The sequence below is a fragment of the Giraffa tippelskirchi genome, chromosome 9, assembly GCF_054371585.1.
Source record: "Giraffa tippelskirchi isolate mGirTip1 chromosome 9, T2T-mGirTip1v1.2.pri, whole genome shotgun sequence".
Classification (NCBI taxonomy): Eukaryota; Metazoa; Chordata; class Mammalia; order Artiodactyla; family Giraffidae; genus Giraffa; species Giraffa tippelskirchi.
This window is the reverse complement of record NC_137283.1, coordinates 101,157,014-101,171,429: the sequence shown is the minus strand read 5'-3', so window position 1 is coordinate 101,171,429 and position 14,416 is coordinate 101,157,014. Positions and strand designations below refer to the sequence as shown.

Below are 14,416 nucleotides of genomic sequence, written 5' to 3'. Positions count from 1 at the left end.
ATAGTGTAAACTGGTTATCCTCTAATTTAAAAAGCTAATAAAATAAAAAAAGGAATAAAAGAAAAAAACAGGCTTCCAGGAGTAGTCCAGCAGATGATGCTTCAGCCTGATGCCACAGAGGAACTCTGGATTGTAAACTGCAGCTCATATTTATCTACCACTAGGTCAATGAGCTAGACTTTTATTTTCCTTCATTGTCAGTCATTAGCTAAGGGCTATTCAGGGGCTGTATAAACACTGAGGTGCTGGGGCTCACTCTGCCTGTGGGCAAAGGTGGTCTGGTAGCCAAGGGCATTTCCTCCAAAGAAGAGTCTCGGGTGCTTTCGGGTGGTGGTGGTGGCAGAGCTGGTTACTGGAAACAAAAGGACGTTGAAGCTGGAGAAAGGGTAGCTCAAAAATGTGAGGGGGACCCAAGAGGATCTGAGACAGCCCCCATGAGTCTGCTACAGATAGTTACTATTTTTTCCAGTTTAGAGAGAAAGAAACAGAAAGGTTAAGTGCCCAGGGTCACTAGCAGAATGAGTGCCAGTGTATCTGACTCCCAAGTCCTTTCCCCTTTAATGTGGTGCCTCCAGTCATGAAGAGACTCTCATTTAGGAACTTCCAAGAATCTCCTTTCTCGTATATCGTTGGGCTGTTTTATTCAAACAGAGTAAACTTTTTCAGATATTCTTTGTTTGAGATCTGTAATGCATACAGAATTTTGTATGTGTGTGTATGTGAGCATATGCCTGTGCTTTTATCTTCTGGGAAGAGAATCTATGGCTTATGCAAATTTCTCAATGGGAATATAAAAAAACAAAATGTTTAGAAGCATTATTTTAAAAGGTCATTTTATATATCTACCTATTTTCCTGCCTAGGATTTTTTTTTTTTTTTTTGGACTTGCTTATCACTTTTATGTCTCTAAATCATTGTTCTTAGGAGCTCAAATTATGATAATCACAAATGGCAATTTAGGATGATAAAAGCTTTTTTTTTTCCCTTCTCAAAGTACCACTCTTACTTCATCTGAGAGGGATTGGTATGAACTCTTTTTTAAACATTTGGTATAATTCAGCATTCAAGTCCTCTTGTCCTAGGCTTTTATTGTTGGAAATGTTTTTATTACTGATTCAATTTCTTTACTTATGATAAGTCTTTCAGATTTTTATTTCTGACCAGTAGTACAAAGAATTTACATATTACTTTGTTAGGGGGAAAGAGTTTACTTAAAAATAAAGCAGAAAGTTCACTTGGGGCCTTAAATGGTTTGTGTTTTTGCTGATCAATTCAACTGGATAATTGCCAGATATTCACTTAGTGTCTGTATGACATACACACACACACATACAACCTGGACATCAAGTGATATTTTTAAAAAGCTATTTTTAAACCCCAGTAATTTTCTTGAATGTTTTTCTTCTGATTATGTGATACAAGTGGACAGAGTCTTTCTGTGTACAGTTAACCACTAGGACTTCCTTTATAGAGTGAGTCTCAGGGTGTCTCTGTAAAAAAGGAACATTCTAAACTTTAGCATTGTAGGGCTGAGCCCCATGGACTGAGAAAGCTCTGAGGCTTTGCAGAGAAGGGGTACTGGGTAGAGGAGACTGATACTCAAGGTTGTAGGGAGTGGTGGTGGTATAGACTTAGAGCTTTGGGTGCCTGGATATATGGATGGCCCCAGCCTAGATCCAGGCTCTGGAGGTACCAGGAGAAAATCTCTGACAGAGAAGTAGTGACTTTCCCATAAGTTATGCTGAAAAATGGGTGAGGGTCAAATGCACTCATAACCTTAGCCACTTTGGCAAAGTAATGCTCTTAGATTGTTTTACTCCCACCTATAATCCACCCTTCAGCTATCCACCACCTTGGGTCCCATTTTGCTTTTTCCATGTTATATCTGGATATAATATAGTTTAATATTGTTAAATTTCAGGAGTGATTTATCTTACTAATGCTCCAAATGAGGATGGCAGGCTGCAGGTTGTGGTGAAGCAGTGTAAATGAAAGCAAAATATTTGCTCTCTCTGGAGAGCACCAAATATACAGATAGTAAGCACAGGGCAATATCTGTCAAAAGAACAGAAGGCGGATGGAAGGAAAGATTCTGTGTGAATGGGGCAACACAGAGCCCAAGTCTACTGATTTCTTCTTAAAGAGAGAACAAGATGTTTTTCCCCATACACGACTATCTCGGCATTTTAGATTGGAAATGAAATGTGGCAACTTCATTTTTTCATTTCCGCAAACGTCCATTGCACTACTACCAGGAATGAGGGGTGAGGAATCGTCAGGGACGCGTTTAAATTACAAAATATGTAGAGAGTGGATGCATCTTTTCCTCTAAGCTCAGAGCCAGATCCCCAGAGGGCAGAGAGGCAGGCATTCTGCGCTGGGGAGCAAGGCAGTCTTCCCACTTGTGGGCCGAGATGGCGTCTGTCCAGGTCACTGAGAAGACCCCTCACCACCCCCCACCCCACACCCCCCACCGCCCAGGATTACTCTGGGAATAAATCGACCCAGGCCATGTTATGCAAAGACTGAGCGGTGCTCTGGGATTCCCCTCTTCTGGTCTCTTCGTGCAGATTCAGTGCTGTCCCCTGAAGCATCCTTGATGTCACCTGAGAGTAGAGGTGGGGAGAGTTGCTTCTCCCCTCCCCGCCCCCCCCAGATGACAATGTCGCTTTCTCGGTTCTTTGGAGAGCTTTGGGTGTGGAAAAGTGTCCTCGGTCCCAGCTCAAGATGGTAGAAGAGGAAACAGCGCGAAGGAGATGAGGGGAGAGGGACTTCATTGCTCAGGCTTGACGCGCGCAGGTGAGGAAGTGAGTTCTGAGCAGAGCATCTGTCAGGAGGGCAGACAGGTGGAGACAGGCAGTCCCGCCTCGGCCCACCCGGTTCCCTGGGCGGTCAGAGCTGTACCTGGGCCGGGCCTTCCTTCTCCGCGACGCCGGGGGGATCCTGAGCCGCGGCCTCCGTCTCCGCCCCAGCGGCCCCGGGTCCCCAGCCCCGCCCCGCCCCGCCCCGCCCCGCCCCGCCCCGGCCTCCCGGCTCCGCTGGGCGCCGGTCGAGCGGCTGGTGCCCAAGTCTCGGCGGCCAGGAGGATGGCCAAGGTCCCGGAGCTGGAAGACGCCTTCCTGCAGGCGCAGGCTTCTCCCCCGGTTTCCCCCGAAGTTCAGGAGGAGTGTTGTGTGCAGCTTCTGGGCAAGGGTTTGCTCGTTTACCCCGAAGAAAGGGTGTACCTGGCGGCCGAAGCGCAGCCGGGGCGCGCGCTGGACAGCGGGGAGAAAGCTGACGACCCGGAGCTGCCCGGGGGAGTTAAAGCCGGTGAGTGCTCTGCCCTCCCGGGACGTAACTGGGACTCGGATGCAGTTTTAAGAGGGCCTCCGGTAATAAAGATAAACACATCGCAAACGTACATGTGTTTCCCCTAGGAAAATGCTGGTCAAATAGAAATTGTCTAAGGGATTTTGTATAACTCTCCTCCGGAAACCCCCCATAGGCCACCCCGTTTGACGCCAAGATACATTTAGGGGCTAATTAATTGATTTTACATTCTGGTTTTCCTTATCATCTTTTCAACTGGCAATCAGAAATGCATTTAAGCAATGGTAGCTTTTCCTCCGAAGAAGAGGATGCGGATAATTCAGACAGCAAAACCAAAGCAACCGATCCACACCTCTCTCAGAAGAAAACCATCACGCAGATTATGAAGGATAAAAAGAAGCAGACCCAGCTCACCTTGCAGTGGTAAGGCTCGCTCAAGGGTACCTGTAACACCTGTTGAATTTTTAAAGTCAGTATATTCAGATTCTTTGCTTTTCTCCATTTGGTTTCTTTCAAACTTTCTTGGAGGAGTTTAAAAGACCAATTAGAAATTCATCCAAAAATTGTTTTCACTGAATTTTTGGTATAGAGATATATTCTGTTATGAGTGAAAAATGATCTGCAATGCAAATAAAAACCATCACTTTGTTTATTATTGGCTAATTTCTTTGTTGTAATTTCATTATCCTAATTTCTTTGAATGTAAGCAATAATGAATTTTTTATGACTTATTTGTTTAACATGCAACCAACTCAGCCCTTATATATTTGTTACTTGGTAGTTTTATGTTTATAAAACATGATTCTTAAAAATAACTTAAAAAAGAGGAAGGATCTTAACATTACCTTTTACCATAGAGCGCAAATTCGAAATTGTAAATCAATTGTGTATCAATTCAGCTATAAGATGAAATATGTTTGAACTAGAAGACATAGATCAATCAGTTAAAATGGTGCTATTAACTTAAATATTCAACTATTTTTATAGTAGCTTTTATATGTGATTTATTACAGTGAAATATCACTAATTAGATTTTGTGGAAAATCTTCTAAAACCAAGAGTTTATCAGTAGGCTCTCTAAATAAAGGTCTTACAGAACCTTTTATAATATTGTTTCAAAAGGAAGAAGAATCTAAAGTAAAAACATAATATTAAACTTCCCTATGTAGGGTAAAGAAATTTCCTCCCAAATTCCAAATAGGATGCAAATAAGTAAAAATGTCTATTTGCTAGTAAGTTACACAATCTGTTTATATGTAAAATGTGATCTAAATCTTAGAAAAATGCAACAGAAAAAATAGTATCTTAATAAAAACTAGTACATTTTATTTCATTTAAACATTGAATTACAATTTGCATATACTAAATGTTTGTGATTGTGTCCTTAATTCTTCCAAACATTTGAAATATAGCCTTAATATCCTTCTAAAATTATGGCTTATCTATTGAAGTTGATATCTCATTTATTAGTTAAGAATATACTAGAGCAGTAAATAATTGAGCTAGTTACCTTAAATATTTAGGAAACAACTATTTTCTTTAGGATAACTGAAGCAAAAAGGTTTTGACTTCAGATATATTATGAAGGTTTTTTGAATGATCACTTCCATTCAATTTGAGTGAATGGAAACAAACTTGGGTTTTTATTTTGTAAATATAAATACATTATAATTAAAGAAAAAAGTCATACCCAAAATTAAGATTGTATTTATGTCTAGGATTAGTCAGTATTTTGAAAACAAAAACAATGCCAACAATATCAATATAGCCAGGTGAAAAAGTGGACATTATATGTGTCATTTAAATATAGTTTAAATAGTTGAATATTTCTCAGTAATTTTCATATGTTTTGAGACTATAAAGTGTCATCATTTTTGTTTGAACTTTCCACATTCTCACCCACTCCCAAAGAGATAAATAGTTTTAAAAAAACCTATGTGAGTTATTTACCTTTTGATAATTTTCCCTTATGATTACAGATTATAGTGGGGATGTTAAAAATTAGAATTAAAAATTAAAGTGAAAAAATCTGCTTGAGTAGCTTCAATTTTCACTGTCAACTAGGTGTTTGGTTTTATGTATGCAAATTTTACTGGGATTTCCATCTTTCTAGGACAAAGGAAAAAAAAGAACCAAATCCCAGGAAACACATCCTGTAGCTTTTATCTCACAAACCTTGGGAACATGTTAAATCAAAGATCTTGAAGAGTTTCACTCAATTTTAAGCTGAGTGTATATTCTATATTGCGTTGCTCTTGTACAGTAGTAATTATGATTTTACTGTACATAAAAAGAATGTAAGTAATTTTATCCATTATCATCTACTGAAAGGGTAGAAGAATTGAGAGTAGAATCTACAAGTTTTGATTTCTTGATCGCTGTTCAGGTATTTGTAACACTTAAATATGTGTTATTACATTTATATTAATTGTGTGCAATTGCAATTGCTAGTATCCAAATTAAATGGAATTATTTCTAAATTTTCAAAGATTATATGATTATGTTTATAATATAGAACCGAATTTAGTGTCATGTTTGGAGACATCTATAGAGAATAACGTTATGTTTCATGAGTACAGGATCGTTTAGGTAATTATAAGTACTGATTACAGCAAAAAAGGGTAGAGAGAGAAATAAATTGGTACTATTTCAAACTTAAAGTTAATTTATTCTTATGTATTTTGCAAATAAATGTATCACCATACTTCCCTAACTATTCAATGTTCAGAACTAGTTTGTGAGTGAATGTAAGAGATTGTAGGCATCTGCCAACCTGAAGCCTCTCACGAATGTTATTTTAAAAAACCATCACCTTCAATTTCACTATTCATATTTGGTTATCACAGAGCAAAACATGATGAACAGTGAAGATTTACTCAGAAGTAAGGCTTATTCGGGCACACGGACCAGGCAGAAGTGATTTTGTCTTAGCCATGGGCGTTTTAACTGCACTAACAGGTGTTCATTGAGGTTCTTGCTCTTCTAACTTTAATACTTGTGATCGTATTTTTAATATTATCCAGAATAAAAGAAGTCTATTTATGTCTGCTCATGAACACATTTATATAGAGTCTGTGTTCAAAAGGAGCACTAAAACAATGTGAGGGGGGAAGGAAAGAAGAAATAAGGAAAAGGTTTGAACTAATTCTTTGCCCTTTTTCTTAGGCTTGAAGAGAATTACATTGTATGTGAAGGAGTTTGCTTACCACGGTGCATCCTTTATGCACACTATTTAGATTTCTGCAGGAAAGAGAAATTGGAGCCAGCCTGCGCGGCCACCTTTGGAAAGGTAAATGACACATTTTGGCTATACTACCTTACAACTAAAGTCATGTGAGGCGGACAACATGGAAACAAACTTAACTGTTCAAGTTTTCTTACAGAATATTAAGAAATCTGTTTTGTAAATGAAATCTCTTAAGGACTGCATTTGGAACTACTATATGTTTAATGTAGATTTTACCTACTATTTGTTTTACCTTGAACTGTAATTCTATATGTTTTAAATATTAGAACCCTGGCTATCAGAATATTTAATGTGACCTTAAAAGAAGCTCCATTTGAAGCTCCATTCCCTTCAAAAAGGGATACATTAAAAAGAATGGTATGGCCTGTACTGAGAAGCAAACTTAAGTGGAAATGACAAGTATCTTGTCAATATAATTGGTGATTGCACTTATTCTATTTCATAAACATTTCTCTTAATTCTCCATTTGCTCTGAAGTATAGTTACACCCCAAACTCCCAAGATGTTGTGATGGAATTGGTTAAATTTCTCTCCTTTAAAAAACATTCCTTTTTCCTGAACCTGTGTGGTTAGGATGGGAATCTCTATAACTGAACGCTACTGTATTTACATACATGGGTCTCATTTTAAGAACTGGGAAACAGTATCTATCTCTTGAGAAAGTCTTGTTTTTTGAGATTCTTGTCCTGCTCTGTTGTCTTAAAATCTCAGATATCCCAGAAAAATTGGGAGTTTAGATCTCAACTATTACATCTCTTATCAACTGAAATCCAAATTCTAACCTGTAGAGGGACTCACTGTATTAGAAAATAATGATGACTATGGTCTGGCTTCTCGTTTTGTTTTTTTTTAATAAAATAATTTATTAATTTATTTTGAAAACTTATCTGTTTACAGCACATAGTGTGATAAGCACATGGTAATCCAGTAATTTTGCTTCCAGCCTAGACTCTAATTTGTTGGGAGACCTGAAGAGCACTTAACCTCCTCAAAATTCAGTTCACTCATTCTATAAAATGAGGAGGTTGCATAAGATGGCTTCTAACATCCATTTTAGCTGTAATATTTTACTAGGCCTCCTTATGATAGTAATTCTTAACTGTTTGGGGAGCCATGAAACACTGAGAATATGATAAAAACTACAGAACCAGTCCTCAAGAAATTGACGCATATTAATGCATAAAGTTTGCCATGGAGTCTTTAGAAGATCATGTCTGAATCTCCTAAGATTCAGGTTAAAACCGCTGTTTTATGCAGAAGAGATTTTTGTTTGTTACTCAAGTGCTAATTTTTAGCCAGTTTAGAGAAAAGAATTTAAAACACTGAAATTTGAAACCACAGAAAAGAAAAAATTTAAAACACTGCTGTGGAGATCTGGTAAGACAAAGTTTCCATGTCCTTTCAGAGCTGGAGATAGATATTTAATTTGGGTAAATCTCTGCAAAGAATTACTATAAAGAAACCCAAATCTTCCCAAAAACTATATAAATAAAGTAATAATTGATCTAGTAGTAACATCAAGCAAGAGCACATATTGGTATAATCTGCGTTGGAAATTGAGAAAAGGGCAATGGAACAATATCATCAAAAAAAATACCTCTTTCCCTGTGCAGATGTGTCATAATGTATCAATATGTGTATGACATTATTTTTTCCAGACTGAATATTTACTCAAAGCTCAACATTTATTTTCTAGAATTAATTGATCATGAGAGGCTTGCAATAGAACCTTCTGAAAACTAAAGTAATTGACTTTCTTTCAGACAATTCGTCAAAAATTTCCCCTCTTGACGACTCGGAGGCTTGGAACAAGAGGCCATTCAAAGTAAGGCACATGAATGAGCACATTTCAGATCTGCACACGTGGTACCTTATACATGAGGACTAATACAGTGTGAAACAAGGATTGTCTTTATCGGTGAATAGAACTAGGTGTTCTCTTCTTGATAAAGCAGAGAACTGCTTTACTAACTATTAAGATCTAAAAAGAAAAAAATAAATGGATTTTAGAAAAATGTTTAAAAAGCTAAATTTACAGAAAAGATCATTTTTTTTCTGGTGAAATAATCTTTTTTATTTTATCTTAGATTATTTATTTATTTTTGGCTGTACAGGATCTTTGTTGCTGCTCGGGCTTTTCTCTAGCTTCAGCGAATGGGGGCTACTCTCTAGTTGTGGTGCACAGGCCTCTTGTTGTGGTGGGTTCACTTGCTGCAGAGCACAGGCTCTAGGGTGCACAGGCTTCAGTAGTTGTGGTTCCCGGGCTCTTAAGCACAGACTCAATAGTTGCAGTGCACAGGCTGTTGCTCCAAGTCATGTGGGATCTTCCCAGACCAGGAATCAAACTTGTGTCTCCTGCATTGGCAGGCGGACTCTATACCATTGAGCCACCAGGGAAGTCCTCTGGTGGAATAATCTAAACGAATCATTTTTATAACCTTAAAGCCACGGCTGAAGGTACCAGCATCATGAAAAGGAAATGCAAATGGACACCTAAGTGACTGGGTGGAATCCACACACTTCCAAAGAGCAGGAAGGGGAGGGAGGGATTGAACGGTCCAGGTTCTTCCTCTGGTTTTCTTTCCCAGGTAATAATTTCTTTATATCACCCTCTTTTCCATTCAAGACAAATGACAGGCACAAATGACTCAATGGAAATATAAATATAAAATAAACAGTCATGTTTTCTCTCTGCTGATAACATTAGCTTTTACTTATCTCTTGGTGATAATCTCTGCGGAACCTTCAGTTACAGGTTCCTGTTCATCCATTATTTCTTTTGTCCACCATCTTTTTAGTTTTTCCTTTCCTGATGTCTACAAACATATTCAGATCTCTTCTGTGTTGATAAAAATAAAATTATCTCAAACCTGCTATACTCTTTAATATTGCTGTTATTTTTCTTCTCTTTGCTATTTCTTGAGAGTAGCTATCTGTTCACTTACCTTACCACTGATTACATACCTCTGTCTCATCCATTTCTTTACCTGGGCAAAAACTCAATGGCTCATTTTTACTGTTACTGATCTTCCTAGGCACCTGTCTAGAGTTTGAATCCACTGATAATGTCCTCTTAAAATAAATAAATGCATAAAGCTTCCCCTATGGCTTTTCTGTCACACCACTATCAAGTCTTTTTCCCTCTTCTGCTGCTTATTTTCCAGTTTGTCCAGTGTCTCTTTCTGCCCTAACATCTAGTCCAGCATTGTGCAAAAAAAATATAATACAACCACATATTTAATTCAAAATTTTCTAGTAGCCACATTAAAAAAGTAAGATGAGACAGATGAGATTGATTTTAATGTATTTAAGCCAACATATCCAAAACATGATAATTTGACCATATAAAAAATAAAATTATTGATGAGATATTTTACATTCTTTCTTTCCTACCAGTGTTTGAGATCCCATGTGTATTTTATAGCTACACTACATAGCAATTCAGACTAGTCACATTTCAGATGGCTCAATATATGCATGTGATTTGTGGCTCTTCTATTGGCTAGTTCAGCCTTAGTCATTTGCCAAAAAAATAGATCCTATTTTATTATGAATTCTCTTGAATCTGTGTCTCTCTGCATTCATACTTTCAAAACCTGACCTTGACCCTGTCTTTCTAGTCTGTTCAATACAGTTCTCATCTTGACCTTGTGAAGTCCAGATTCAATCTTTTCTCTGTCATCCTCAGATACTTTCACCTGCTCATGACAAACTTTTCTAACCTTGACATTAAAGGTCCATTACGATTTAGTGCCAAACCATTTTCTTACCTTATTATCTGCGCCTCACTTTTCAGCATGCAGCCTATGCTCTCACCAATTTATTGATCAGTTAGTTCCCTTTGCTACCCTCTCAGCTGCCACTGTTTTGTTCATGCTGTCTTCCTCCATGGAAGATCTGCTTTTCCCTAGAAGGGAGTTGAAACCCTATCCATTTAAAAGAATGTCTCCTGAACTTCCTCTTCTTTTGAATCTTTTCTTTGCCTCTTGATGTTTTGTAGGCTTTTTCTTTGTACCCTCATAGCAGTTTTTGATACCTATCCTAGTAGGAAATTAACTTATCTCCTCCTCTCAAAAGATAATGTTTTGAGGATAGAGACTTTGTCTCACCCACGCTTGTATTCTTTCTGTGGTCTGCTATATAATAGATTGGACGCCCCCTGGTGAAAGTGAAAGTTGCTCAGTCGTGTCTGACTCTTTGCAACACCATGGACTATACAGTCCATGAAATCCTCCAGGCCAGAATACTGGAATTGGTAGTGTTCTCCTTCTCCAGGGGATCTTCCCAAGCCAGGGATTGAACCCAGATCTTCCGCATTGCGGGGAGATTCCTTACCAGCTGAGCCACAAGGGAAGCCCAAGACTTCCCTGGTGGATCAGTGGTAAAGAATCCACTAGCCACTGCAGGAGATGTGGGTTCGATCCCTGGGTTGGGAAGACCCCTCAGAGAAGGAAATGGTGACCCACTTGAGTATTCTTTCCTGGGAAATCTCATGGACAGAGGAGTCTGGTGGGCTACAGTTCAAGGGGTAGCAGAAGAGTTGGACACAACTTAACAACAAAACAAAACAAAAACAATATAATAGGTTATCGATTAATATCTATTTCATTGATTCCTGTTAATGTTAATAGTATTGTGACCTGAGAAATGAAATGCCAGATTGAAAAAGACAAAATTGGCTCATTCCTTCTAACCAAATCAGCTTTTTTTCAAAGTTGAATCAGTTTAACTGGCTAATTTCTACTGAACTTGATTCCTGCTGAACTGTGTAGGGAGATAAAAGATTAAATAGTATTTGAGATAAATAGACAGTGGAAAAAGAGGCTAAGCAAAGCAGAGAAATCCTCTTCACAGGGTCTACAAGAGGACAAGCAGGCAAGCTGCAGAGAAAGTCAATTAATCCTAGAAGGAGCCTTTAGGATTAGAGATGAATCATTAACCTTGTCTATTGTGACAGTGAGGCTCCAGCGTGTAGGTTTATGTTGTAACAATATGTAGTGACTTCAGGGAGTTTGTTTGGTATCTAACAGCTGATGCCCAAGAGCATAGCATTAACAATTTGAATTTGTTCCTACTTTGCTGATACGCCATTTGTTTTTTATAACTTGCATATTATACTTTGGGTATTTTGATATCATGGGGAAATTTTTTTGTATGTATCAGCTAAGTATGTTGAAAGATATGGTAAGCTGTAGAGTTCGCGTATTTTGTCATTGTTCACATTTTGATGTAATTATTCTTAGTGAGATGATTTTCCCGACTTTCTTCATTTCCAAGAAATACTCTTAGACTTTTTTGTAATTTTAGAAGATAATATATCAAAAGGTAGAGTCACCTAGTGGTTAGGAGTATGAGGTTTAAAGTTGAACAAATCTGAGCTTTAATCCCATATTCCCACATATAACTGGGTGAGTTGTTCAGCTTTTCATCAAGAAATTGGCTATGCCATTAGCTATTAGATTTGGTGTGAGAACTAAATGAAAAAAGTATAGAAATGAATGGAGACATGAATATGCTTTCAACCTCTCTATCCTTAATAGTAAAGAAATTATTATTAATAGTAATATTAAATTAAATATATTATTCACAGTACATCCAAAATTCAGCAATGCAGTTAAAAGTTATTACTTATCGAGCACTACACACACGTACACATACACACTCACTCTCTAATCTTTACGATGACAATACAAGATTGGAATTACTGTGTTTTACAAAGGAGGAAACTGCAGTTCAAAGATCACTGACTTGCCCAAGGCCATACAGATACTATAAAATAACAATGTTGGCATTTAAATCAAGGTTTATTTGACTCTAAAGTTTGTGCTTTAACAGCTGATAAAATTTCTTCTTTCCAATATGTCATATCAAAAAGTTGTTTAATTGAACTTTTGAGTTTTTAAGGTATACATTTTATTTATTTTTTCTGATATAGCAGTTGTAAATGTTTGTTAATATATTAGACTCTTCTTCAAAGAGCTAACAAACTTTCTCAAGCATCAATCATAAGGCATTTAAAATTATTTTATATTGATTTAGAGATATTTTTGTCTTTATAAAAGCAAATTTGTAGCAGTTTTATGTTCTGCTTTGAATTTTTGCCCAAAATTTCTCTATGTTGGCATATTATCTTCACAATCATCATTTCTACTGGCTGTTTAATATTTCAAAAATTTGCATTTTATGAAAAATAGTTCCATGTGTTTGGAAATGTGAAAAATTGATGAAATAAATATAAATGAAGAAGTGAGCATGTTATGGAGAAACAAGATTTATAATTTCTCTCAATTTTACTAATAATTTTGGAAAACTTTTGTTTTCATTTTTATTATAGTGCCCAGAATGTACTATCCGGAGAAGGCAATGGCAACCCACTCCAGTACTCTTGCCTGGAAAATCCCATGGATGGAGGAGCCTGGTAGGCTGCAGTCCATGGGGTCGCTAGGAGTCGGACACGACTGAGCGACTTCACTTTCACTTTTCCCTTTCATGCACTGGAGAAGGAAATGGCAACCCACTCCAGTGTTCTTGCCTGGAGAATCCCAGGGACGGGGAGCCTGGTGGGCTGCCCTCTCTGGGATCGCACAGAGTCGGACACGACTGAAGTGACTTAGCAGCAGCAGCAGAATGTACTGTCACTAAATATCTATTAAATTATTTCTAATATATTAATAAATTTAGTATTAATTTATTTATAAGTAAATAATAAACACAGTCCTCCATCCTTCCATTCACTCTCACCATCCCCTCCCTGCCAAGGAAACCAACAATCCCAATGGCAGTTTCTGCACGTTCTCAATACCAATATAAAAACTGACTTTGCTTTTGAGGTTTTTTTCTCTCTTCTCTTTGATTCACCACCAATGTCAATAATATACTTTGATTTTTTTTTCCTGTGAAAAAATTTTAAATTTAGATTTTGCATAAATAGAAATGGATCAAAATTCTATAGGTACAAAGAGTGTTTAGTGAAAAGTAATTCCTGCCTATTTTATATCATGAATGTATTATTTTGAATGTAATATATTATGGATTTTTATTGATGTACAAAGCATGGTGCTAAAGAGTTTTAGACAATAGTAAGATAGGGTACATACTGTCAAAACACTTTCACTATTAATATTCATGTATTCAGTAAACATTTTACTGTGTGTCCTGGTGTTGACTAAGCTCTAAAGATACAATGATTAGCAAAAGAGTATGTGTGCCACCCTTGCTCAAAACCGCTCAGCAGGATAAGGGAAAAGACAGGGGAGCCCACTGAATAGATTTCATAAGACTTCATGCACACAGTAAACTGTTTGATTTGAAGTTACATTTTAATTTCTTGTAGACTTTGATCAGTCAAATCTCGGTTTTCAGACATGACAGATAAAAGCTATTATCTTATTTATTAGTAGTGATTTAGTGGGTTAATAAAACTGATATGGCAGCTGCTCTTATCATAGTAAATTATTGCAAGGCCCTGAACAGCTTAATCCCATCATTTCCTTATCAGTTATCATTTGTCTAATGTAAACTAACATCAGGGCTACTAGCTCAGTGGGAACATATGTTTCAGGAATTCTATATAATGACGAAATGGAAAAGAAGACATATAGGTGTATGTATAAATTGATCATCAAATGAAGGAAAGTATTAGACACAGGTAAATATTTTAGTACTAAAAAGAGGAGCAATAATTTCATTTGTCCTATTAAAATATAACACACTCACTTTAAAATGTGGACATAAAAATTAATGAATAATTTTTCTTCATTCCTAAAATGTAAATGATGTGTATCACCTGATATAAGGCAAAGGACAATTGATGCTAATGAATGAACACAATTTTGTTAGATAAACACAAGGACTACTTGT

General features: G+C 37.0%; 1 protein-coding gene across 4 annotated transcripts in view; it reads left to right on the top strand.

Moving 5' to 3' along the window:
• RFX6 (regulatory factor X6) overlaps positions 1-14,416 on the top strand; it is a 120,624-nt gene that overhangs the window by 66,567 nt on the left and 39,641 nt on the right. For 2 of the 4 annotated variants that reach the window (XM_081529568.1, XM_081529569.1), the window contains 4 exons: positions 2,571-3,309; positions 3,576-3,732; positions 6,475-6,598; positions 8,320-8,381. In XM_081529568.1, coding sequence (XP_081385694.1) covers positions 2,757-3,309; positions 3,576-3,732; positions 6,475-6,598; positions 8,320-8,381 — 896 coding nt within the window. In that variant the 5' untranslated portion in view covers positions 2,571-2,756. The remainder of the gene's footprint in view (positions 1-2,570; positions 3,310-3,575; positions 3,733-6,474; positions 6,599-8,319; positions 8,382-14,416) is intronic. The other 2 variants (XM_081529570.1, XM_081529567.1) reach the window with 2 other exon arrangements.